This window comes from Eublepharis macularius, chromosome 11 (genome assembly GCF_028583425.1).
Source record: "Eublepharis macularius isolate TG4126 chromosome 11, MPM_Emac_v1.0, whole genome shotgun sequence".
Taxonomy (NCBI): Eukaryota; Metazoa; Chordata; class Lepidosauria; order Squamata; family Eublepharidae; genus Eublepharis; species Eublepharis macularius.
In genome coordinates, this window is record NC_072800.1 from 25,982,796 (window position 1) to 26,009,305 (window position 26,510).

Sequence of the window (26,510 nt, forward strand, 5' to 3'; positions counted from 1 at the left end):
TCTGCTAACTTGGAAGTGACAATTTTCTGACCTGGATGTGACATTTTCATGAACCAAACGAACCAGTTCCCGAACCGGGGGGGGGGGGGTAGGTTCATGAAAGTTCGTGGTTCGTGATATTTGACGAATCACGAACCACATGGTTCATTTTTTTCTGGTTCATGCCCATCTCTAATCAGGAGTATTCATATTCACTTTAAGACAGTGGTAATTTTTAGTAGTCCCCCCTTTTCCTATAATGTATTCTCTTGTTTCTTCACAATAAGATACTGTTGGAAGATGGCCCCTTCCTTCACCTTTCTGCTCTTCATCATTTTGCTGAATGGCACGTCCTCCACTCGGAGTGGGCATCGCAAACTGCTGAATAATAAGATCAAACAACAACACTTCTGTTTGGGTACGTGTTTAATGATGAGGGGGTAGAGACTGTCTTACCTCATGTGCAATTGCATTGAAAAACGAACAATGGATGACAAAACACACCTACTATTAGTATGTCTGTAACAATGTGGTTGGAAGTTCAGTCTCATATATATGAAGTATAATATCTACGAAGTGAATGGAGTAGGGAAGGCCATTGCATGTTCATATGCTATTTCCTTAGTACATGATTTAGGTCAGGGCTTTTTTTCTTGGAAAAAAGGTGGTGGAACTCAGTGGTGGAACTCAAGACCACACCATGATGTCACTTTGGGTCAGCTGGAACAAGGGGGGGGGTTAAAGTTTAAATTGCCCTCTGCAAAAATAGTCACATGGTTGGTGGCCCGCCCCCTGATCTCCAAACAGAGGGGAGTTTAGATTGTCCTCTGCACCGCCGAATCTAAACTCCCCTCTGTCTGGAGATCAGGGGGGCGGGGCCACCGACCATGTGACCATTTTAAGAGGTGCCAGAACTCCGTTCCACCACATTCCCGCTGAAAAAAAAGCCCTGATTTAGGTCAGAGGAAGTAATTATTGAGTTTAAGCCCTCTTTCTACAAAACTGTGATTCTAAAATATGGCAACTTTTAATTTTTATAATTTACATTACTGATAGACTGCTTTTCTTACTGCTCCTTAAGGTGGATCACACCAATAACAACAACAACAACAACAACAAGCTTATATACTGCCCTTCTGGACAGATTTGTGCCACCTTCAGAATGGTGAATGAAGTTAGTGGGGAGCTGGGGCAGAGAGGAGTATCTTACCCAAGGCCACCTGCAGAGTTCATGGCAGGAGTGGGAGTCAAACTAGCAGTGTGCTGATTTACAGCCACTTAACCCACTTAACTACTATGCTACAGCAGCTCTCAATTAGTATTCTCATGTGATATTTTGATGTCATTTTTCCTGTTATGAGTTAAAAATATTCTGTTGGGGTATTTTGAAGGGTTGTGCTAAATCCTATTTGCATATATATCATCTGCACTGGTGGGTATCTCTCTATTTGATCCAGCTTTGCAAATCCCTACTAATGGCTCAGTCTACAAAGGGGGAGCTCATTTACTCCAGGATTCCTGGTATTTGGTATTATCTCGCCAAATGGCAGACGCATGGTACAATGATAGTCTGTATCTATGCAATGAGTTTAAAAACGTCTTCAGGATATCATAAATCCTGACCTGCCTGCCTTCCAGAGGGAACAGGCAAAATAGTCACCATATTGCCTATTGGAGGAGTGCTGTCTTTATCCCATCCCCACCCTCCATCCTAGTTTACCTGAAATCCAGAAAGTATAGACAAAATATTACTCACTGTGTTTAGCAGATACAGCACCAGAGTAGAAAAAGGAACAAAAAGCAAAAAAAAGACCCTGGTGTTTGTCAAGAAGATCTTCCCGAGCCACTTAAGGCAATACAGTAATAGGCAGAAAATGGAAATGCCTTACACAGGAAATCTATCCAGACAAAGCTTTTATTTGTTTGTTTGCTTGCTTGCTTTATTTATACCGCACCGCTTTTCCCCAGTGGGGACCAAAATCTGCTTTCATCATCAATCTCCTCTCCATTTTATCCTCAAAACAACCCTGTGAGGTAGGTCAGGCTGAGACTGTGTGACTGGCTCAAGGTCACCCAGTGAGCTTCCATAACAGAGCAGGGATTTGAACCTGAGTCTCCCAGATCCCAGTTCAACACTCTAACCACTATACCGCACTTCAGTTGGAACAGTTCCCTGCTAATTCTCCTTGTTGGAAAACACCCCTGACGGATATTTTCTTGGTATTCCAGTAATCTTGTCTCCCTTCCTGCAGCCTGGTAAAAAGCAGCTTTGCAAGGCACTCGGATAACGAATATTTCTGAATATTTCTAGAGACTACTAATTGTTGTTCTTTTTAGCAGCTGAATGTGGTGTATCAAATAAAAAACAGGTAAATCCATTCAGATTTTGATTGATTAATAGCTGAATGTACACTTCTGCTATTTTGCTTAAAAACAATGATGATTGTTAGCAGGGCTTTTTTTCTGGGAAAAGAGGTGGTGGAACTCAGTGGGTTGCCCTTGGAGAAAATGGTCACATGGCTGGTGGCCCCGCCCCCTGATCTCCAGACAGAGGGGAGTTGAGATTGCTCTCCGTGCCGCTTGGCGGCATGGAGGGCAATCTCAACTCCCCTCTGTCTGGAGATCAGGGGGGCGGGGCCACCAGCCATGTGACCATTTTCAAGAGGTTCTGGAACTCCGTTCCACTGCGTTCCTGCTGAAAAAAAGCCCTGATTGTTAGGCCCTTTGGTTAATTTTCTGACCACTCTAGGATTCAACTGTTTATTTCTGGCAAGCTTTTATCATAGACCTGCATAACATGGGGCCACCAAACTGTATTGTGCCCTGTACTGTGACCAGACAAGTCTTCACAAACTCCATGTTTTCCCAATACCAGAGAGGTAGAAATAACAGGAAATGTTTTCAGCCTCTGTTAGGCCATCATACTCAGCTGGTAAGATGAACTTGACTTAGTGGGGTTCATTGAGCAGGCCTGCTTTAATGGTGGGGCGACAGGCAAAAATAGTGCTGTTATTAAAGTAACATGGTAGAGAATTAGGCAATTTCAGTCTTAACAACCAAAGAAGAATGGCTCGTTTTCAAAGTGAAGTCTGGAAACCTGATCAAGTTGATAAAATGGTGGCTCGGTTGTGTTCCAGGGTAAGAAAATAGCCCTAAATAATCTTGAAAGTATGGTATCTCAGTTGCAATGATAAAAACATTTGCTCACAAATGTGCATTGCAACCAAAAGAGCATCGTGTTATGCTCTATTTGACATTATGTTCTCATATTTTATGACACTCCAAAGACTAATAGAAGTGTGGAAGCAGAGTTTCGTCTTCTCCAAAATTAGTTTCTGCAGCCTGCAAGTGGATACTGTCTGTGACATTTCATTTTCAGAAAGCCGCTCCTAGATATGCACCAAGTCATTTCTCAGCAGAATTTCTGCCACGAGGTTGGGCGGTAATTCAAAAGCTGAAAATTGTCCATCTACCTGTCAAAATAATGCAATTGGATGACACATTGGATTTCGTAAAAATATATATAAATGCTGGATGCAATTTTACTTTCCAAGTTTAATGTCTAAGTTAAGAAACATGTAGAAGTCTGCAGCAGACATTAGGTTGGAATCAGCCAGCTCTTTTATTCAGCCTCTGTAATGCAACTGCAAATCCACACAGCTATTGTATATGCTCTTGTGGGTCTCAATATAGTCCTTCGGGGTGGTCAAAAAGTATCTCCTCATTCTTTTTTTACTAGTAGTTGGATGCAACCCATCACGATTGCAGGGAATACAGTTGCCTTTCTTACGGTTTTAGCAAAAGAAAAATAATTGCGATATACTAACGAAATAAAAGTTTGAACACAGCAAAACTATTTATATTGTTATTTTGTAATTCCCAACGTCTGCATTAGTGATAATTGAATGGAAGCTTCTGAATGCTGGAATTTTCGTTGGTGTGATTACCATCTTTGATTAAAAATACAGAAACGGGAACCTCCATACGAACCGGTCAGCCCGTTAGATGGTCTATCTCAACCTGCACAGAATTAGACCTATACTTGAATGAAGATCCTATGAACTGTTTTGAGGATCTTATAAAAGACCTATGAACTTGAGAGGTGTTATACTTTCCATAGGAAATAGCATCATTGTTATTACGCATTAGCACTGTATGTATAGGTCTGTATATGACTGTGTGTACTGATATGAATTGAATGGCAATTTGAATTACGAAATAACAATATAAATAGTTTTGCCGTGTTCAAACCTTTATTTCGTTAGTATATCACGATTGTTTTTCTTTTGCTAATGTTCTCGTGATCTCTGTATTGTGATTTCTTACGGTTTTAGCAAAAATTCTAGAGACTCAAAAAAGTTGTCTGCAAACCTCATCAGAACTTCAGGCTTTTCAGTAGTGATCGGAGGAGCAGGGCGAATTAAGCCTGGGGCGGGATGCACCATGCTCACAAATGTGTAACAGCTGGGATCCTAGATCTTTGCTCTTATTACACATGCTCTGGGCTCTTATTGCACATGCTCTTATTGCACATGCTTTCTGGGCTTTTATTGCTCTGGGCACTGCGGAGGCAGTCCTATGCTACAGAGCCTCCTTTCTCTTGCTCTAGGCACTTTGGGGCCCTTTGAAAAAAATCTCAGTTGTGCAAATGGCATTTCCTAGCAGAAGAGGAAGTGAGTTCCCAGAGGACTGCACCCAGGCAGAAACATATGCAGAGCAAAGATCTAGGATGCAAGCCATTTTTTTTAAGCAATTCAGAATACCAACTTTAACATGGTGTCAAAACCAATAACTGCTTCTTTGCGTTTAGTTTCATTCTGCTGCAAGCTGTTAGTGGAAACAACAGAGGCAATGAGCTCACGCCTTTCTGGGTGCCTCACACTTGTCAGGAGGACAGCCCCAGGGAGTTGTTAATCTGGATAATCAATAAGGATTAATCGTCTCCAAACAAAAGAGATCATGAGAACAAGCCCTCAGTTGCGGCAGGTTAGCTAATTGCGCAGGGAAATAATCAGGACTAATATGTGCAGATAATTTACCTGATTATAGTTGCAATCGTGGAACTAATTATTCATTAGTAAACCCCCCCCCTCCCCTGAAGTCAATGGAGCTCTTTTTATAAGTACTTTCATTGCTCCAGCCTCTGTATTTAATCATGGCAACAACACATGTAGATGACGCAAATAGACTTGTTTTAGTAGCAGCACGAGAAAAATGATGGCAGGGGGGATAAAAAGAGAGACAAACACCGTCAAGCATGCACAAATAATTGGAGAGGAGCTGCTCCCCCCCTCCCAGATGTTGTCTATGTCCCCCACTGCAGACCTCGGATTCCCCACTCACACTGTTGCTTGGATTTCCTTATCATTTCTGGGAACCATTTTGGGCTCTCGTGGGAGGGGTAAGCAAAGTCATCCCATTCTGCTGATAGGAATCCCTTCCATCAGCAGAGATTTTCTGTGGCGTTTATTTATTTATTTACTACATTTACGCCTTGTCTTTCTCCCAAAGTGGCTCAATTTGTTCTTTATCCTTGCAACAACCCTGCGAGGTGGGTTTGGCTAGCATGTGCAACTGGCTAAAGCTAAAGCAAGCTTCCATGGCAGAGGGTTACGCTACACATTACTTCTTTTATGAGTTCTCCATGGAGCCAACCTGTGCTCCATACAGACACGTCAGCTCCAGGGAAAATCAAGAGAACAGATATGCTCAGGAAGCCACTGCCAGGGAAGGGAGTGCTGCTGCCTTTCTCCCAAGCTTTTTCCCCAATGCAAAAACAGTGGGGAGGGGAGACTTTTCCTCATTTCTGCTACGTGGAGGTATTGCTTGCACATGCCGCAGCAGAAACAGGGAAACTCTCCCCCACCAAGAAAGCTTGGGAGAAAGGAGGGAACTCTCCCTCCACTGGGGGCAGCTTTCTGAGCCCATTTGAACTCTCTTTTTTTTATAGAAGCCAGTCTCTGGAGCTGACGTTAGTCTGTGCAGAACACAGGTTGGCTCTGTGGAGAACTCGCAAAAGACGTAACGTGTAGAGTGACCCAGAGTGAAGATTTAAACTTGGGTGTTCCAGATCCTTGTCTGACACTCTTAATTGCTACTCCACAGTGAATCTCATTATAAGGGACCCAACTTCTCTGACTGTTTAGCAATTTTGGAAAAGAAAAATATGTCCTGTCATGGCAGAAACAAATTTTTAAACCAGGATGCAACGTACTTTTGAGAGCTGGAATTGTGTTCCAAGGCTAGTGGAATATGGCTTCTGGTGCCCTTTCTTTCTCATCTGTTAAATAAGAAGAGAAGTTCCACTTGACATCCGAGAGTAAAGGGAAGGCTGTGGCTGCACAGTGCTCAGGTCAGGGCAATACATGCTCAGAAACCCCTCTGCTTCGGGATTATTGCTTCCACCTCACCTCTCCAGAACCTAGAGCCAAACAGATCCTAATCCCCTTGACTCAAGCAGGGACCATGAAGTCCCTGCACACTAAGAGGGGAACTCCAGAGTGGAGTGGAGTTAAATTATCCAGCCTACTCCAACTAGCTCTCAAATTACTCCCAGTGGAAGACAGAGGAACATATGCCATAATAATAAGCAGTGAAAAGTTAGCAGACTGAAGGAGGATTGCCCAGGCCATAGAAGAGTAGTTGTATGAAAGCTGGAACCATTTCGCCTCCAGGGTAGTAGAGATCAGGCACAAAATACCAGCTTCGGGTCTACCCAGAGAAAAGTCTCTGCTAGCAGGTATGGACATGGGTCGAATCCACATTACTCATTCTAAGTCGCATGTTCCCCGCATTCCCCATGCAATCCCGAGTGCCGGTCACATTACCTCAATAAACAGATGCATTTCATTCGCATTTCTCCCGAATATGTGGTCACAGGTTTTCAACGGGAGTTTCACGGTGGCCGTGAACGGGCCAATGCGCAATTTACGCGGTTTTTTAAAAAACCACCCCCCTTCCTGTCTCTGCGGCCGTTCCGAGAGTTCCTATTGGCTGATTCAACTTGCAAGTGCTCCGTAGTCTGCAAAAGACTGTTTTTGACTTCATAGCATTGGATTTATTGATTATGCTGTTTCTGAATCAAACTGGTCGTTTGAAAAATCATTTTGGGGTGAATCCATCCTCAGAACGGACTCGTGAAACTTCCTTTTTAACAGTTTTTTATTTTTTTTATTTTATATTACTGTAATATCGAAATTATGAAATATCAAAATAATGACACTCCAAGGAAGTGAAACTTCAGTAAAATTCAGGCACTGAACTGTCCTGCATAGGAAATGCCCACGAAAGCTTCCCACATGCTTCCAAATTTCCAAAAAAGAAACAGGAGAGAGCCATCAGTGCTGTCAGTGGGGGAAAGAGAGGCATCTTTATCTTCAATGATGTTTCTTTATAAGGCAAGATCGAAATAACGGAAAAGTGTGCTCAAAAAATTTTTTAAAAATGGGTGGGAAAAAAAGGTCCCACCCAAAAAAGCAGTTTTCGAGTGGCTGTGTGACCAGAGGGACGCGCAAGAAAGACAGATTGGAAGCAGGAATGTGAACGAAAAGGAAAAAATCGCAGATTGGAGGCAAACGGAAGATATCCGATAAACATGCGGGTAATGGGTGAATGTGGATTCGACCATTGTCAAGAAAATGAGCCAAAAAAATCATCAGTAGCCCAATAGTGGAATCCTAAACAGAGTTACTAAAGGCTAATCCCATTGATTTCAATGGACTTAGGCTGGAGTAACTCTTCTTAGGATTGCACTGCAAATCTCTTGCAGTAAAATACAATCAAATGCTCAAAAAAGTCCACATAACTCAGGAGATTTGCCTTTAAAGCACATCCAGCTCCATTCCAGGAGAATATATGAAACTCCCTACTTCTTCTACGGTCAGAGTCATTCTCATCAACCTCTGTACCTCCCAAATCATCCTGTACACTAAATTACTAACCACTTTAAGGATGGTAGATATTTGAATGAAGGGATCCACAGACAGGCCAGAGTAAGGAATTATTGCTGCCACAAATTCCGAAGCTGACATTGAGGTTTCTGACCTGTTCTGTGCATATAACTGTAACTCCCCTGTCTATTTTGGATCGGACTCATCAGCCAATATGTTCGCTGCTCCTTCAGACTGATTGTGCTTCTGGGTTTCTTTTAGGCAGGCGTGTGATACAGCTCTCTGTATAACTCAACCACCTGACAATGGGTGTGTGAGAATTGCTTGCATTCATGCATATGTCAAAATCCGAGGGGGGAAACTTGCTATTTCACTATTTAAAATGTACCCAGTCCCTTGGAAAACACCCCACGCTCCCATGAAATTCCAGAAGCTCAGTACTGGGGCAGACTGAAGTGAATATTGTAAGACAGGAACTCTGATGTAAACGTCCGTAATTCGTGCTTTTGGGGGAGGGGTGATGGATGTAATGAGCCAGTCCCATCTGCCAGCCTACTTCTGTCCCCTGCGATCAAAATCATTCCCACACACCCTTTCAGCTTTTTAGCTGGGCTTTTTCACTTCGCTTTGGCTGCCCTTTGCAATGGAAAATATTATCCAGGCAGTGCACAAACCATTTATGCTGCAGCCCTTTTCATTTTCAGCTGCAACCGGCTGACATTCTGCACATCAACAGCCAGGCATGGAGGCAAATTTCACCTTCACTTGACTCTGTGAAATCTGTGGGCCAAGCTAGAGGTGACGAATTACACTTGAATGGCAAGTGAACAGACTCACGTGTATTCCTCCCGGAGTGCTAGTGGAGTGCAAGTGAACAGGGAGGAATACACATGAGACTGTTCACTTGCCATTCAAGTGTAATTCGTCACTTCTAGCTTGGCTCTGTGTCACTTCTCCAAGCAGACACTGTTCCATGGGAGCAGCTCTTTACCTTTTGAGGTTCACCTGTTGTTCTGATGAATAGATCCTATGGTACATTTACTCAGGAGTAAGCCCAACTGTGGACAGTGAGACTTCCTCTCTGGGAAAATAAAATGGGAGAATTAATGACATTCAAGTTTTCCTGTGAAAAATAATTATATTTATGGGAAGCTGTATGGTGTAGTGGTTAGAGTATTGTACTAGGATTTCGGAGATCCAGGTTTGAATCTTCTCTCTGCCATGGAAGCTAAAAGGGTCACCTTGGGCCAGTCACACCCTCTCAGCCTAACAGGGTTGTTGTGAGGATAAAGGAGAAGAGGAGAATGACATAAGCCACTGCGGATGGGGAAAAAGGTGAGGTATAAATGAATAAATAAAAATAAAAATATGATGTTTTTTCTAAGTAGACTAGCTGCTCAGGAGCTATTTGCAATAACTCTACTTCATCTCTGTTAAGGTACGAGGCTAAGGTAACTGAAACAGTGAAAGCAGGGAAATGGTAGGAATTGTTTAAATAATTTCTCCATGTTTGGCAGGATGTTATTAGCTCTGGATTGTGTTATAAGGAACAGATTGTCTACAGCCAGTCTCGTAAGCAGTTGATTATCACTCAAGTCATGGTTTAAAAGAACACTGTTCCTTTTTCTGTCAATGGCACAGATGTTGTCTGAATGAATTACACAGCCCTTATTTGACACTGGATTTCCTACTTGAATTACGTTTGTGTCTCAATGCATTTCAGCGGAGATATTGGATCCTAGGTGGCCAAGTCACACGTGATGGAGTGCCACAGCAGGGGCCCAGGTTTCCCAAGATGACCCCATCATTCACACAGCAGCAGCTGGGAACTCAATTCCCAAGCACGCAGCACCATTATTTGGATCTGGACCACATGACCCAGGGGTGGGGGAGAAGTGGATTCTGAGCTCTCCTACTCCATTTTCCTGACCTATTTTCCCGGTGGGGAGGGGGGTTGCATGTGTAGTCCATTAGTGCATGTGATGTGATGCGCATTTCAAGATTAAAAGGGTTAGGGTTATGTATTCAACATCAACACATGACATTTTTAGTGAAAAACAGCATATTGCATCCAGTGAGCCATCCTACTGAGCTCGTTTGCTAGTTCTTTCGAAGGCAAAGGAACTGCTGTGCTGTGCCTGTAAACTTTGAGCAGCCCTTTTCTTACAGCCAAAGCAGCCCAGACTTCTCAAAAGCAGCTTCTCTGAATGCTTCAGCTGAATTTAGCTGCTTTATCTGCCTTCCTTTCCCTCTTGATACCTGCTCAGAAAGAGAGAGAGAAGGAGAATGGAGAGACGAAGAGCTGTGCATCAGAATGGAAATATTTTCTGTTGGCTCTTCCTCTTTGACCCCTCCATCCTTTGAGTCCACTGTTCCTAACCCTCAGTGGGTGGGCTCTGTCTGGACCAGGCTCTGCCCTTTGCTAGATTTGTGACTTCCAAAAGTTGGCAACCCTACATCGATTCAAAACCTGAGGTGTTCTCCAAATTGGGTGCCTTCTGTGTTAATAGCCGGCTTGCCGAGTTTTGTTGGTTTCGTTAGCACAATTGACAAGTCAATTACTAGAAGTTATGAAACTCTACAATTTTTTCATGGCCTCTTCTTCCTGTATATTATCCACTGGATTAAATGCTTATTGATCTTAAAGATAATGAGTTTTTAATTAGCAATGTATTTTGTTTTGCATAATACCCACAGGCTGTGATTTGCAGACTCTGCCAGGGGGCCTTAGGGTCTCCTCAGCCGAAATGTAAGTCAGGAGTGAGCAACTTTCCCACGGTTGCGTTCTTCCCCTGAGTGAATAGCTTTGATTCATGAAGCTCAGCAGGAAGATTCAGCAGGCCCAGGCAGCACCTCACATGAAGTCAATGTGCACCCTGGGAGGAAATGTAAAAATGTGCAGGGGCTTTTCAACAGACTGGTTATAAAGGTTCTCCAGTAACAGAAAACCTGAACGCCGCTGCCCATAAAGTACAAATTTCACAAACGAGAATTACAGAGCCAAGTCATTTGTTGCAAATCAGAAACTGGCCACTGAGAAGGTTGCCAGGTGAGGACGGAGGAGTCCTGTCCCATCCCCAGTTGCCCGCCTTTATTCTAGCAAGCAGTTAGGGGGAATGCGGGGACCAGAATGGCATGGAAGAAAGTCATTATGTCATTTCCAGCCCCATCACTGGAAGTGATATCATAAGGCTGCCGGTTGCTGTTACAGATCTCTGCCCCCCCCCACAAATCTCCCAGGGGTTGCTATCCAAGAACTAGCAACTCTAAGCACAGATGTTTGAACAGAATGCAGTAAGCCTGTCTAGAAACTGAAGCTCAGTATTTTAAAACTCTTCTGTGTATTCCATCTGCAGCTTGGTGCCCTCACCGTTTCTTATGTTAGCAATGGGTAAGGTAAAGGTAGTCCCCTGTGCAAGCACCGAGTCACTACTGACCCATGGGGGGACGCCGCATCATGACTTTTTCTTGGTAGACTTTTTGTTACGGGATGGCTTGCCATTGCCTTCTCCAGTCATCTACACTTTACCTCCAGGAAACTGGCTACTCATTTTACCGACCTCAGAAGGATGGAAGGCTGAGTCAACCTTGAGTCGGCTACCTGAACCCGGCTTCTGCCAGGATCGAACTCAGGTAGTGAGCAGAGCTTGGGCTGCAGTACTGTAGCTTACCACTCTGCACCACGGGGCTCCTTATGTTGGCAATGATTTATCTTTTAATGAAGAGCAAGTCTTGAAATGTGCTGGGCATTAAAGGTGATCATGACAATAGTTTTCTACAGATGGTGGTTGGCAGCTGTTTTTTCCTCATAGGATTGCTGCAAAGATTTGTGTTAGCCTTGTGGAAGCTGGTTGTTTTCACACTCTGAAGCCATTGGGAAATCAAGAGGTTTTATTTTACTGAGGTAAGCAATAAAATAAACCTCTCCCCAAGTGAAGTCCATCCCATAGTTTATCCCCATGCTTTGGTTGCAGAGCGGCCATTGTCAGGCCTCAGCTTTCATATTCAAATAATGCAAGAAATGAACAGAACATTGTTTCTTCTGTTTCTATAAAGATATAAAGCCTTGGAGAACAGATATTCATTTTCATAAAGGTCATTTTTCTTCCCCACAAAGAGGAGGCAACAGGCATTGTTACTTCTACCTTTTTTCTTTTTGCATTGAATTTGAACCACATTTCATTACATGAAGCTCTGTTGGTGTTTTAATAACTAGGATAACTCATCCCCCTGAGCTGCTGATAACGGAGGGAAGAAGGTAAAACAATTCAAAGAAACTTTTCCTGAATATTTGCATCCGTGGATTTTCTACCTAATCCTTGGTGTGTAGGGTACAGCACCACTGCAATCAGCAGTCATTCACACACCCAGCGCTTTTTTTTCTTTTAAAAAAAGGGTACAAGTGCTCATGATGTTCTCCCATTTCAGCCCAAGTCCTGAATGTTCAAGAGGTGCTGGCACTCTGTACCGGTGCACGCCCCCAGAAAAAAAGCCCTGTACATACCTGCCAGGGTAAGGAAATCCTTCGTTTGACCCACATACGTGCGTGCACATCACTTCATACATGGGGGAAGTGATGACCTGACTGCCCGTTCCTGGGTCCAGGGATCACACCCTGTTTTCTGCTTCTTCTGCTGATCCCTTCACGCAGCCCCTCTCTGTGTACATTCATATTAAGTCAGAGAATCATCATAGCTGTCAGGTGATGACCTAGCGTCTTCTTAAATACCTCCAAGGAAGGAGAGCCCACCACCTCCAAAAGAAGCCTGTTCCACTGAGGAACAACTTTAACCGTCAGGAAGTTCTTCCTAATGTTTAGCCGAAAACTCTCACTTTAATTTTAGCCCATTGTTTCTGGTCTGACCCTCTGGGACAACAGAAAACAACTCCTCTCCATCCTCTAGTGACAGCCCTTCAAATACTTGAAGAGGGCTATCATATCACCTCAGTCTCCTCCTCTCCAAGCTAAACATGCCCAGCTCTTTCAACCTTTCCTCACAGGACTTGGTCTCCAGACCCCTCACTACCTTTGTTGCCTTCCTTTGGATATGTTCCAGCTTGTCAACATCCTTCTTAAACTGTTGTGTCCAGAACTGAGCATAGTACTCCAAGTGAGGTCTAATCAGAGCAGAGTAAAACTTGGTATGATCTGGACACTATCCTTCTGTTGATACAGCCTAAAATCACATTTGTCTTTTTCACTGCTGCATCACACTGCTGGCTCATGTGCAATGTATGATCTAAGACCCCTAGATCCTTTTCACGTGTACTACTGTCAGGACAACTCTCCCACAAGACAACTCTCCCACTTGTGCCTTTTTTATCTCCCCAAAATGTAGAAATTTATATTTATCTCTGTTGAAATTCATTTTGTTAGTTTTTGCTCAGTTTTCCAGCCTGTCGTCTTGAATCTTGATTCTGTCTTCTACTGTATTTTCAACCCCTCCCAATTTAGTATCATCTGCAAATTTAATGAGCATCCCCTCTATTTCTTCATCCAAGTCATTTATAAAGATGTTGAACAACACAGGGCCCGAGTCAGATCCCTGAGGCACTCCACTTGTCACTTCTCTCCAAGACGATGAAGAACCATTTACAAGAACTCTTTGAGTGCAGTCTGTCAACCAGTTACAAATCCATCTAACAGTAGTAGGATTCAAACTGCATTTTAACTTGTGAAAAAAGAATATTATGTTGAACCTTATCAAAAGTCTTACTGCAATTAAGGTAAACTATGTCCATGGCATTCCCCTGATCCAACAAAGTAGTAATTCTCCCAAGAAAGGAGATAAAGTTAGTCTGACATGACTTTTTCTTGAGGAACCTGTCCTGACTTTTAGTAACTACAGCCATCTTTGCTAAATGCTCAAGGACTGATGGTTTGATGATTTGTTCCAAAACCTTTCCAGCTATGGACATCAAGCTGATGGGTTGTAGTTACCTGGATCCTCCTTTTTCCCTTTCTTGAAGATTGGGACGACGTTTGCCTGCCTCTAGTCTTCTGGCATCTTACTTGTTCTCCAAGAATTCTCAAAGATGATAAACAGAGGCTCCACAATTACATTCAAAAGTTCCTTTAGTGCCCTAAGATGCAATTCCTCTGGCCCTGAGGACTTGGTTTCATGTGCTCTCTTTTTGCCAGGTTGAGCACAGTCTCCCTTCTAAGAGAAGAATGAGGCAAAATAAGAATTGAGCAGTTCTGCCCTCTCTTTATCACCTGTTAAAATTTCACTTTCCTCTCTCCACAGTATCAATTTAGCAGTAATTGAATTCCCATCTGTAAGAAGGGAAGGACTTGTATGCTGTCCCTTGTTCCTAGTCACATGTTACAAAGAGGGCTTACAATAGAGTTAGAGAGATAGACAGAAAGACACTCTATACTGCTTTATCTGATACGATCCCTTTGACAGGGCTTTTTTTCTGAGAAAAGAGGTGGTGGAACTCAGTGGGTTACCCTAGGAGAAAATGGCCACATGGCTGGTGGCCCCGCCCCCTGATCTCCAGACAGAGGGGAGTTTAGATTGCCCTCAACTCCCCTCTGTCTGGAGATCAGGGGGCGGGGCCACCGGCCATGTGACCATTTTCAAGAGATTCCGGAACTCCGTTCCACCTCGTTCCTGCTGAAAAAAAGCCCTGCCCTTTGATATGTAGATTGATACTCTCGGAGAACTTGCTTCCTCCTCCTCCTCCTTCATCTCCCTCACATGCACACACACTCTCTCTCCATCTTGCCACCATGGAGGACATAGGGCTTGCTACATACACATACATACACACATACCAGCAAAGCCCTCAGGGGGTTTATTTCCTCTTCACCTCCCAGAAGGGCAAGTGAAACTGACAGAGCCTTCTGAGAGGCAAAGAGGAAATAGAAAAAAACCTTTAGGGAGCAATCTTTGCCAGCTCTGTAGAGAAGGGAAATTGGCAGAGCCTTCCGATCTGTCTTTTAAAACTCAGCTTCCCGGCTACCATTGCATCTCCCTTCACTTGGGCATCCTTGTGTAAGAGGTCTCATGTGGAGAGACCCTCCGAAGCTAAGCGGGGTTAGTACTTGGACGGGAGACCACCGAGGAAGACTCTGCAGAGGAAAGCAATGGCAACCCATCTCAGCTTCTCACTTGCCTTGAAAGCCCCTTGCTGGGCTCACCATAAGTTCATTGCAACTTGATGGCACATACATACACACACAATATATTACGATAATATATATTAATACATTGTATTATTGGCTAAACCCTGCCTTCGAAAGATTGCTAAGTTTATTCTTATCTGGTGACATTCGCATGAACAGAATCATGCAGAATGTCACTGAACTCTTAGAACAATAATAAAGAAATCGTGCATGTGTCGTGTTTCTGAAACTTGCATGCTAAAAAAAGGCAACTCTTTTGTACCCGGCCTTTGCTTTGCATCCATTGATACCGTTCTAATTAGAATTTCCTTTGTGTGTTCGCTGCAGGAGTAGATTAATTTTACCAGTCTGTTCAGCCCGCCGGGGGCTTAGTGGCCAGCAAACTCTCATTCTGACTTTATTAGCGGGGAGGTGATTTTTTTTTTAATTCCTTCTAGTCTATTGGAAATGTCATTTTATTATTAAACACTCTCCTTTTAATATAATGGGAGAGCAGCTTCACGAAATGTGAATTTTCAGATTACTGCTGTTGAACTGTAGGAATATAGTTTCCTCTTATCCCCCTCATAAATTAATAGCAGGGGGAACAAACTATCTCTGAAAAGAGACAGGCATTTTATTAATACCCAGGTCTTGCTTTTAATGGATGATAGACATTGTAATGCCAGGACGTTTTTTGAAATAAAAGAAGCTTTTCATGCTATCAGGGAGGAAAAAAGGCGATTGTTAAGTGCCGTCAGAAAGTCAGTCTCCTAGTTGGTGCCTTTTTCCAAAAGTTGCATCCGACCCCAAAGTTTTAACTTTTAAAGTGATGGAGAACAATCCGCGCATATTTAAAGTAGTTTCAAATGCCACTGACACAGAGAGGGATATGTTGAATTGTCTCATTCAAGACAGTAAGATTTTAAAAGTACCTTGGCTGGATCATGGCACACTGAAGCATTGCGACACAAGGGTATCATCTTGCTATTTTGCATGGCTTATGTTATTCTAATCTTATCATAAACATAGCTGCCCTTGAAACTCTAGGCCCTTTCCTGCTGGGTCCCTGCTATGTCACCCACTGTCAAAGTAAAGACAAGAAAACCAGAGAAATGGTTTGTTCGTCTCATTTCTAAAGATTAAAAACATTTAAAATGTTTTCTATTACCGTGGCTCAGTATACTGATGTTATATGTCATAGCCGTTTGTGCAGCACGTTCATCTTGCTGGCAAAGGAACCAGTTGATCTCAAACTGAGTAATGCCCTTTGAAACCCACTAATGGGCAACTCCATTTAGGAATGTGCTGTTCATTTGCTAAACACCAGTGAATGAGCTCAAATCTAAGGTCTTCCAAACTGTTGGAAACTGTTTCAAACTGTAGAAGTTCACTTTTTTGCAAAAGCACAATTCACCTTCAATGATTTGCAAAGGTGTGTAAGTGTAGTGTTTTCAAAGGCTTTCTAGCAAACAAACTTTTGGGCCATTTTCTGGTTTTGGCTGAATAGGGTTCAGACTTGGGGTATACCTTGATTTATTGTAGGGAGAGCACTTTCTATTTATTGATTTATTTTTTACTTACAGCAGTAAGGTAGTAATAGGTAACAATGCATTCTGTATCTCTCCTGCCAGTTTCTCTCCTCGTACTAATCTCATAATGTGGGAAGTCTTTGGCTTGCAAACCTATATTGAAGTACTGGAAAATCAGATGAGCTCACACACCTTCTTCTGTAATGATGGTTGGATGTACAATCCAATATGTGGTTTATATAGGAAGTTTGGCTTGCATTAACCATGGTTTGTACCAGTGCACATGATGTAACTCAAAATCATAGAAGGGGAAATTACTCTGGAGATGGGCGAGTGGAATATGCATTTACAAGACTGGTCTTGATTTGCAACCCTGATATCTTGGGAGCTGTAAGAAAAGAAATAATATTTTCCCTACCCATAGAATCTGTGAATAATCAAACAGAGAAATTAATGTTCAAATGGCTTATCATTATGATTAACATGGATCAACCTTTCTCTTGGTCTTTGCAGGGTGTGTGATCATGGTGTCTGTAATTGAACAGCTATCTCAGTTCCACAATTCTACAGTAAAAGAAGCTCTGGGAAGACTCTGTAGCTACTTACCTGGTAAAACCAATATGCCATATTTCAGACTGCACTTTAAAATCCACACTTAGCTCTGAAATTTTATTATTTATTTACTTCATTTATACCCTTTGTCCCCAATGGGGACTCAGAGTAGCTTAAGTAATTCTCCTCTCCTCCATTACCTTCACAACAGCCCTGTGAAGTGGGTTAGGTTGAGGGTAGGTAACCACCTAAGGTCACTTAGCAAGCTCCCATAGCAATGTGCTTGCTGTTATGAGTCATAACAACATGGAGCAACAAAATGGTATGATAGCAAACAATTTCTCATGGGCCCTCTCTTTTAACATGTATTTTTAACAATGTTTTGCAATTTATCTTATTGGAGAGTACAAAAATAGTGGTTGGGACTAGACATGGGCCCGATCAAAAAAAAAATTCCGATTCAGCCGTTCATGGATCTGGGCTGCTGCCAAACGCAGGCCACTGATTCTAAACGATCGACTCTCGTTTCCAGTCCACAATCGGGAATCGGGGAGGCCAGCGCCCAGGGCAACCGTTCCTGCCCCCTTCCCCCTCCCTCCCCTGGGTTGCTTCTCCATGTTTGGAAGGAAGCCTGCTAATCAAGGAAAGCTGGGCTTCCATTCGTGTTTCGAGGGCGACAGAAGAAGGGCAAACACAGCTCATTTCCCTGACTCTGTTGCCCTGCGAATAAATTACTAGCGCAAGAGTGTCTGCAGTTCCGGACAGAAACTGACCCATCCGATGTCCCGAACAAGCAAACTCCCGACCGCTGGATTGGTTGCCATGGACAGAACCGATTAGCTGAGTCACAATGGAGCAAGCACCAAAATCGGGGAGTTTTTGAAATCGTAATTCAGATCGTGCCCATCTCTAGTTGGGACTCAGACTGAGAGCAAGTGGATGCAATAAACAGAATCAGAGTCTCTCTACACAAGACGTCTGGCACATGAAGAACACGTGTTGGGAGAGGCAATGTTAGCCGGGAAGGATAGTTTAAAAAGACAAAGCCGCTGGCAGGGCAAGGGCTTTGCTATACACTGGAGCTGTGTGAAGGGGCTGTGATTGAAATGCCAGAAGGGAGACTTCAGCCCATTATAACCTCTCCAAGTCCAAGCCCGGCTCTGGAAGGCAGCTCCAGCCCATTTGCATTCCTCGCTGCCCTCTGGTCGCAATCTCACATAGTTTTAGACTGGAGAGGTGAAATTGCCTGAAGCAAAGATGAAAATAACAAACCCTCCGAGGAGCGATCTCCACCAGCTCTGTCTTTTTAAACCACCCTTCCCGGCTAACATTGCAGCTCCCTACACTTGACTAACATGCGTTGAGGCATCTCGTGTAGAGAAACTCTCAGTTAGAAAGCTGTTCTTTTCCTGGGTGTACCGCATGAGGCTGCCTATAGAGATGCCTGTGTGGACCTATGAAAAAAAATCCTGTCCATAGAAATGTACCATGTAAATAATTTATCTGAAGTACACTTCTTCTACCTTCAGTATGTTAGGATTTTTTTTCCCCTGTAGGAACCTATTGTACTTTCAGCAATGTGCAGAAAGGGAAAAATACCCTGCTTAAGCCTCTGAGAACTCCCATAATTCTGGAGGGGGACATTTTGCAAGAAGGAGAGGGATTGTCCAAACTGTTCCACTTCCCCCGCCAATTCTTCACAGCCAACCCCCCTGCCCCCAGTTGGAACAGGCAAATGGAACGTCTGTGCTCAGATACCTTCTGTTTAACAGATTCTGAGGGAAATTTTCTATCTTGCCCTGTTCACAAGCTTCTCAGGGGCATTTGGTTGGCAGTTTTTATTCATGTATTTCATTCCCTTACTACTCTTCTCCTAAGCCAATCACAGTTTTCAAAGCCCTTTGGAATATTTATGAATAAGACTTGTGATACCATAAAAACTCTGTGTAAAAGAATATTGTTGCAGCCAGATGACATTTTATGTCTCCTGTCTGGAATGACAAGAGAAAATGCATGCATGAATGCCACAGAAGTGTAAATTTATCTCTGTGAAATTCTTGGTTAACCTTCCTTCACTTGGGATGTCTAAGGGAAATTAGCTGTCTCAAGGAACCCCACTACCCAACTTTCTACCCAACTCAGTGACTGTGGGTAGAACTGGCGTGGGGGATGGAGTGGAATTTTCTCACAAAATGGGAGACCTGCTAGCCTCTTTGCATTGGAGACATTCAAGAAAGCAGATGTGGACACTGGGGTCTACAAGTCACAACATGCATTCTTGGTTTTGAGCCACAATGCAGAGGAAATTTTTCTGATGCATCACTTTATTTGTATATTAACCTTTCTTGCTGGAAAAACCAACCTCTACAAGCGGTTTCCCCCTTCCTTTAGCCTGAAGTGGTTCGGTCTATTCTGCACCCATTCTGTGGCATTCGGAGACTTCTATGGGCTGAAATCAGGGCCCTTTTCACACGGCTTACCTGCTTCTGCAACAACACGAAATATCGTGCAAAAAACGCGGGACATCGACATCGTGCAAATCTCGCGCGAGAAAACGGGATGTTCCGTGTTTTTTGTGCGCTATTTCGCGTCATTGCGGCAGCAGGTAAGCAGTGTGAAAAGGGCCAAGGTTTCTCCTTTCATCCACAAATGAAAATTGCAGGCTTGGGCAGTCTCAGTTCACTTTGGAGCTGCGTGAGGAAGACAGAGGAAGTTTAACCCTTTGATGTCTACTTGGTTTCACTATTGGAAACTGGGTGGCTTTTTCTAGCCAGAAAATGGCAGGGGAGGAAAGGGTTAGCGTTTCTCCCCGTTCCCTCCACCGTTCTCTTCCTTGATTTAAAAAAATTTCCAGAGGCAGTGTTTGGAAAAGAGAAGAATCCCATTTAATTAATTTTTCATGTAAGTTCTATTATTTTGTTGAGCTCTTGTTGTTTTTTCCCCCCCTCTGTGGTGGAGCACCGTTGGCGCAGGAAACCTGAGTTGGTTTAAAATGTTAGTAGGCGGGATCAAGATTGAAGGGTGCACTTGTTTATGTTTGAAACCAGCTTGGCTTTCATTCTAATTCACAATGAAAAGGTCAATATTAAAGATTATGTTTCTTTCCACCGATGAATGTCAGCACTGTTTGATAAATTGTAAGATATTTCATATTTCTTCATATACACCTAAAGGCGCATGATGTGGAAGCTTTTAAATCCAACTTGTTAAAAATGTAATTGTTGGATATATTGATTAATCAGTTAAGAGGCAGCTAAATTGTGGACATCCAGCTGTAACTCTTTACTTACTTACTTACTTACTTACTTACTTACTTACTTACTTACTTGCTGCCTTTATACTCCACATTTCTGCGCAACGAGGACCCAAAGTAGCTTAAATCAAAAGGAAGGTGATTTTCATTTATTCTCCCTCACCCTACAGACCCTCAGTTCATTTTGTTGAAGGTCCCCTATTCCTCAGGAAAAGCATTTTGGGATGCAAAGGGAAGGTGAAGGCAGGAAAGCTCCATTCCACTGACAGAAATCCAACCTACTATATGCTAATGTTGTCTTCAGAACTATGTATAGCCTAAAGCTATTCTGACTGTCTTCATGGAAGTAGAATTTCCAAATATATCCTGAATCGCCAGTAACTAGACCAAACCTTTTGTTCTGTGTTTGTCGCGTTTTACTCTCCTTGCTGGGGGCAAACAGAGCATAGCTATTACATCATGTCTGGCTTGTAAGCTTCCCACAGCTAGCCACTGTTGAAGAATGAGTACTTGCCTAGATGGACTCCTGGGCCGATTCCAGATGACTAACCTTAAGGCGCTTCATGCCGCCCTCTTCCGGATCGCGATGAGGAAAATGCGAAATATCGCGTTTCCTCGCGCGGGTTTTGCGCGTCATCACGCAAAACTCGCGCGAGGAAACGCGATATTTCACATTTTCCCCATCGCGATCCGGAAGAGGGCGGCATGAAGCGCCTTAAGGTTAGTCATCTGGAATCGGCCCTAGTCCAATCTAGCAAGAAATTCATGTCTTCTTATGTATTCTTTTATATGTTCAAAAATATTTTATATGTTCGAAAATTTATGTAGCTTTTAAAATATATTGTTTTTCAGAAAAGTTGGAGTTGAAAAACGTTTGCTCTTTGGTTGCTCATATTTTTGGACCAGATATAATTAAACTGTGAGTATTAATGGGCGAGGTTAAAAAATAATGCAATCACTATTTCATATGATATCTACAATAATATTTTTCGGATAGGGTGAGAAGCTTTACCCATCTTCAGAATCATTGGTGAATTCACTACAGAATCTTTCACTGGTTTTAATCTTATGTATTATTTTTATCTTTACTGTATCTGGATCTGTTTTCTCTCTCTCTTTCTGTCAATCTTCATTTTCTAAAAGTCAGTCATGGTTTGGCTGGTGAAATCGATTTAGATAATAACAACAACAACAACAACAACAACAACAACATTCGATTTATATACCGCCCTTCAGGACAACTTAATGCCCACTCAGAGCAGTTTACAAAGTGTTGTACCTCAGCCATTGAACATTCCAGGTACAGGGAAATGCTTTCAGACATGTGCTTTGGGATAAATCTGAGGATCCTGTGTTGTAGGTTAGCACATCAGGAGCATATGGTTGCCACCTCCAGGTTGGGAAATTCCTGGAGATTTGGGGGTGGATCTTTGGAAGGATGGAGTTTGGTGGAGAGGCTTTAGCAAAATATAATACCATAGAGTCCATCTTCCAAAGCTCCTATTTTCTCCAGGGGAAATGATCTCTATAGTCTGGAGATCATTTGTAATTCTGTGAAATCTCCAGACACTGTCTGGAGACCGGCAGCCCTATCTGTGTGACATATAAACACAGGATACACCCACCCTTATGTGATAATGGAAAGGTTTTGTAAAGATTGGATTGCCCATGAGTTGAAGCATTTCAGTTCAGCTAGAGTAGAGTTTTTGTCATTGCCTCCTTGTTTCTAACCCGCTTCAAAGCCTTGTTAACTTCTTCAGCATTAACACTGGGGATGTGAATGTCCTGTGATAATGTAAGTACATTGATTGTTTTATAACCAAATAGCACATTCAGTCAAGAAGGAAATATTGCTTTTGGTAATAGTAAAAAAGTATTCCATGTTAAGAGGATGTTTTGCTGAGCTGAAATCAACCAAATTGACGATCAGCATTCTACATGAAGTCCCTGTTTGGCATATCATTGCTTAACGCAAGCACAACCTCACTGAAGTTGGACTCAAGTGCTAAAATGCAGCATGGAATCCAGCCGCACGCATGGAGCTAAGATCAAACAGACCAATAGTGAAACGTGACTTTAGTATTTCCACTGAAGCAGCTGCTGTCTTCTACTACCACAGAGAACTTAAAATGGGCTTTGTTTCTGCACCATTTCCTTTCAGATTAGAAAATAAAATTAACGCTGAGGTGGTGTGCTATTCCATTAAGCTATGTAAACGGAAGGAAGGCCAACCGTTTTGTCATCTATACCATTCTTCTAAGGTGAGTTCTGCTTCTTGAGAATTTGAAGTAAAACTGGAAGGAAAGCGTTAAGTTTCATAAAGTGGAGGCCGCACAAAATATTCCTGTCCAATAGGTAACTTTATAGTGATCGCACAGGTATGTCAAGGAGGAAACTTTGAACCGGGCTGGCTGCTAACAAGAGCCAAACTGAACCAGATCTCTTTGCTCCTGCTAAGGGACCAAATGGTCATACTGCCCGTAATACGGCAAGCTAAGAGGGTCACTACATTACAGAAAGGCCATTTTATAAATGCTTCCTCATTAAATTTGTCCCAGGGAAGAGAGGATCAGAGTACCTGCAATGTGATTTGCCTTGCAACTTCAGCCTTGATGATTAATCAGCAAGCAAATGTTAATCTGTGATTAAAGCTTTGGTTGATTAACAGCACAAGCAATTCTAGGCAGAGTTATACCCTTCTAAGCCCACTGCAGTCAATGAACTTAGAAGAGTGTCTGCTCCAGATTGCACTGTAAGGTACCAGCCAAATCAATTATAATTTTGCAATGCCAGTCTGGTATTCTTTTTTAATATGCTTGCACATCATAATCTCATCTCATGTTTATTTTATTAGTTCATTCCGTTTTTATTCCTGCCCTTTCTCCAAGAAGCTCAGTCTGTCCGTAGCACTTTTCCTTCCTCACAACAACCATTGCATCTTATTGCATTTTCCAACGGTGGGCTCAGCAGCTTTAGAGCAACTTTGCCATAAGGTGAATCAGCGAGCATCAGACAGCTTTCAGTTTTACACGTTTTCATACACAGGACATAGGATTCAGAGTTAGACCCTACGATGGTATTCCGGAAATATTGTTGTAATTTATTTGTACCGTCTTAAGTTTTCCCAGAACTTCCCAAATAGTCTTGTACATAAGAGTTCCTGTTTAAGCCTAGAAAGGTCTTTATTTTATCATTCTGCTTGTACAATACTGTTGCCAAACAGTACAATACTGCAACAAACATCACGTCTAGCTTGGTTCAAGACCAAATTAGATATGACATTTGTGCATTTCCTCCATGGAATCAGGCAGCCGTACACCAGCTGCCAGTCCCCACAGAGACCCTCCTCTAAAAACACTGTGGGGTCTCAATTCTAGTTCAAAGCATGGTCATGAGGAGGAGGGGCACTTGCCGCCCCCTCATGCTGTTTGCCCAACCCATTATTTGCCCCATCAGGCAGCTGTACACACACAGATACTTGCATAAGCAGCCACCCATTCAGACGAATAAAGCCCCTGTAGCTCTTTCAGGTTGGGAAAATGATGGGGGGGGAGGCATGAGCCTCTCCTCCCCGGATGTTGCACCCCTGACCAAAATCGGGGCACCATGGCTCTTTTAGAGGGCTGGTGTATGACTGCCAGTACCTGTGGAGAACACATGACAAACGTCATGTCTAGCTAAGTCCTCAATCTGCCTTATATGACAAAAGAAACTGTATTGTGTCTTGATGGTGATAATCCCCTTAATGGGCCTTGAGTGATAACAAATGGTTTCATTCAAGTGTCTGTCAAAGCTTGGAAAAGTTGACCTTCTAACCTAGCAGACATGGCCGGGAGGGCAAACAGGTGTGTGTCTGTAAGGGACAGAAGCACAGTTTGGATGCTAGAAGGTGGGATACAGCCCACCATGTCAAGCGGCTGCAAACACAGCAGGAATGGGTGGAAACAGCATCGACATGCTCCCCATCTTGTTCGTCTTGCTACTGCCCCTGCCTCTCTTACCTCTGTTATGCTTGCATTTTCTATGAGATTTCCCCCGGGGACATCCCCATGTCCGTGAACCCACACTTCCCTTCTCTTTCCTGACTGAGCCATGCTGAATAACGCAGCTGAACAGGGAGGAGAAAAAAAAAACTTTTAAAGGCTAAAGGGGGTGTGTGAAGTTAGCTCCACTGCTCCAACAATAGTGGCTACTGGTGGACAGGGGTCATTTTGTAGAAAAAGGGCTGGAGGGACTCATTAGCATAACTCATTAGCATATGTCATGCCTCTTGCCATCACCAGAAGTGTGTCATTAGTATAACTTATTTGCATATGCCACACACCCCTGACATCACCTATTCTGGCTGTTTTGGAACCAATCCTGGCCATTCAGGGCCGAAATTGGGCCTCAAATGGCAAAAAGGGACTGAAAAGGGGCCCAAAATGGTCAGGATCGGGCCACTGATGAGCGGGAGAGTTATCCATCACCCGTCAGAGGCCCGATCCAGACCGTTTCGGCCCCAATCCAGGCCGAAACAGGCCCAAGATGGCCGAAAGTCAGGTGGGCGGGGCCACCTGACATGTGACCTCTTTGGGGAACTGCCGGAATTGCGTTCCTGTGCGTTCCCCCTCAAAATGAGCCCTGGTGGTGGAGCATCCAAATGGATGCTCTACCCACAGCCACTCTGCCATTGATCTGGGGAAGGTGTTTGGATTGTTTAACATTCTGACCATCTGTCCAGGATAAATATAAATTGTGAGGCCAAAGATTTAATAATAGGCATAGATGCCTAAAGCCCAGGTGCTGGATTTATGTCTCCAATTTGTAATTTGACTGATAATTTCAAGGCTTATGGGCCAGCAAAATGGTGGCTGCATCCCCCATCAAGTGTTTAAACAAAACTTTAATGCAGATAGCTGTTTGCTTCAGTGCTATTGATTTTTTCCCAGAGGTACTCATTTAGCTTGCAGGAGCACAGTTCCACAGTATCTGTATATAATGTTTCAACTTGCAAAGCAAATGTTCTTTTATAGGACAGTGATATTTCCTGCTTTAAATTTACATTGAAATAACTATCATTCAATGGAATCTCCATTTGGAAGAATTTCTGATGTCTTTCATATGTTTGATGGTTCGTGGCTTCTAAGGTCAGCAAAGATGCTAAGTGTTCAGGGATTTTTGCTGTCTTGGCCTCAGATGCAAATTATGAACTGTTTAGATGAGGCTCACCATTTTATTATTATTATTTATTTTTGACCTTGTCCCACACTTGAAGTCACAAAAGCACTCTACAATATAAAACACTAATATTTTAAAACCATAAAACCACTGTAAATTAAATAACCAGTAAAATGTTGAGCTACTCACCAAGATCAAAGATGGAACAGCTATCTAAACTGGAGGGAGGCTTCTTAGGTTGGAAGAACTTCCCAAAGCCTGAAGTAGGAGCGTGCCCAATTAGTCTATAAAGCCTATGAAAAAAGCACTATTTCATTTATTTAGAATATTTCTATTCCGCCTCTTCAGAGTTCTGCTCAAGGTGGCTTACCGTTCAAAACCCCAGAGCTGGCAAGTCCCCTTGAAGGCAGTCAATGAAGGTGGTCTCCTTCCTATGAAGAAGACCACCTATGAAGTTGCCTTCAAGGGCAGCCCAGCCTTGGAACAATCATACTGGGAGGTTATAAAAGCATGGATCAGCATGGCTGAGCGTAGAAGGGAGGACAATTTAGAAGCTAGATGTAGATGGAAGACAATGCTCCTTAAGTCCTTCACTCGATCAGACGGGAAGAACTTTACCCTCTCTAAAACCAGCAAGCCAGTCCCTTCCATCTTTTCTCACCAGCGTCATCTGTCTTGCCAGTATCCAATTTCAGCTTGTTATCACAAATTAGTCATGAGAGCTAAATGGAATGAGGATGTTCAGATACGATAGGCCTATGATTCACAGATGCTGGGAACAATACGTAGGGGAAGATATTCGCTGTCACATTTTATTAGTGGTATTCTCTGAAGCTTCTGCTTGGCCTCCGTCTAACCCAAAATGCTAGACTCAATGGACATTGACCTGGTCCAGCAAAAGTCTGCAACCCATGGATGTGTTGATGCATAAGCAAAATACTGAGAAGTGATGCAAAGGATATTTCACAGCCCATTGAATATATGATCCTACTACAGGAGCTGCTGTGTCTCATCCTTGCAGACCATTGCAGGCA

The 26,510-nt window shown here is 43.0% G+C and overlaps 1 protein-coding gene across 1 annotated transcript in view; it reads left to right on the plus strand.

The window, feature by feature from the left end:
* The first annotated feature begins 279 nt into the window (after positions 1-279).
* The window catches only part of AOAH (acyloxyacyl hydrolase), a 119,670-nt gene continuing 93,439 nt past the window's right edge, over positions 280-26,510 (plus strand). The window contains exons 1-4 of the mRNA XM_054990917.1: positions 280-397; positions 17,025-17,120; positions 21,169-21,235; positions 22,478-22,577. Of these exons, the coding sequence (XP_054846892.1) occupies positions 280-397; positions 17,025-17,120; positions 21,169-21,235; positions 22,478-22,577 (381 nt within the window). The remainder of the gene's footprint in view (positions 398-17,024; positions 17,121-21,168; positions 21,236-22,477; positions 22,578-26,510) is intronic.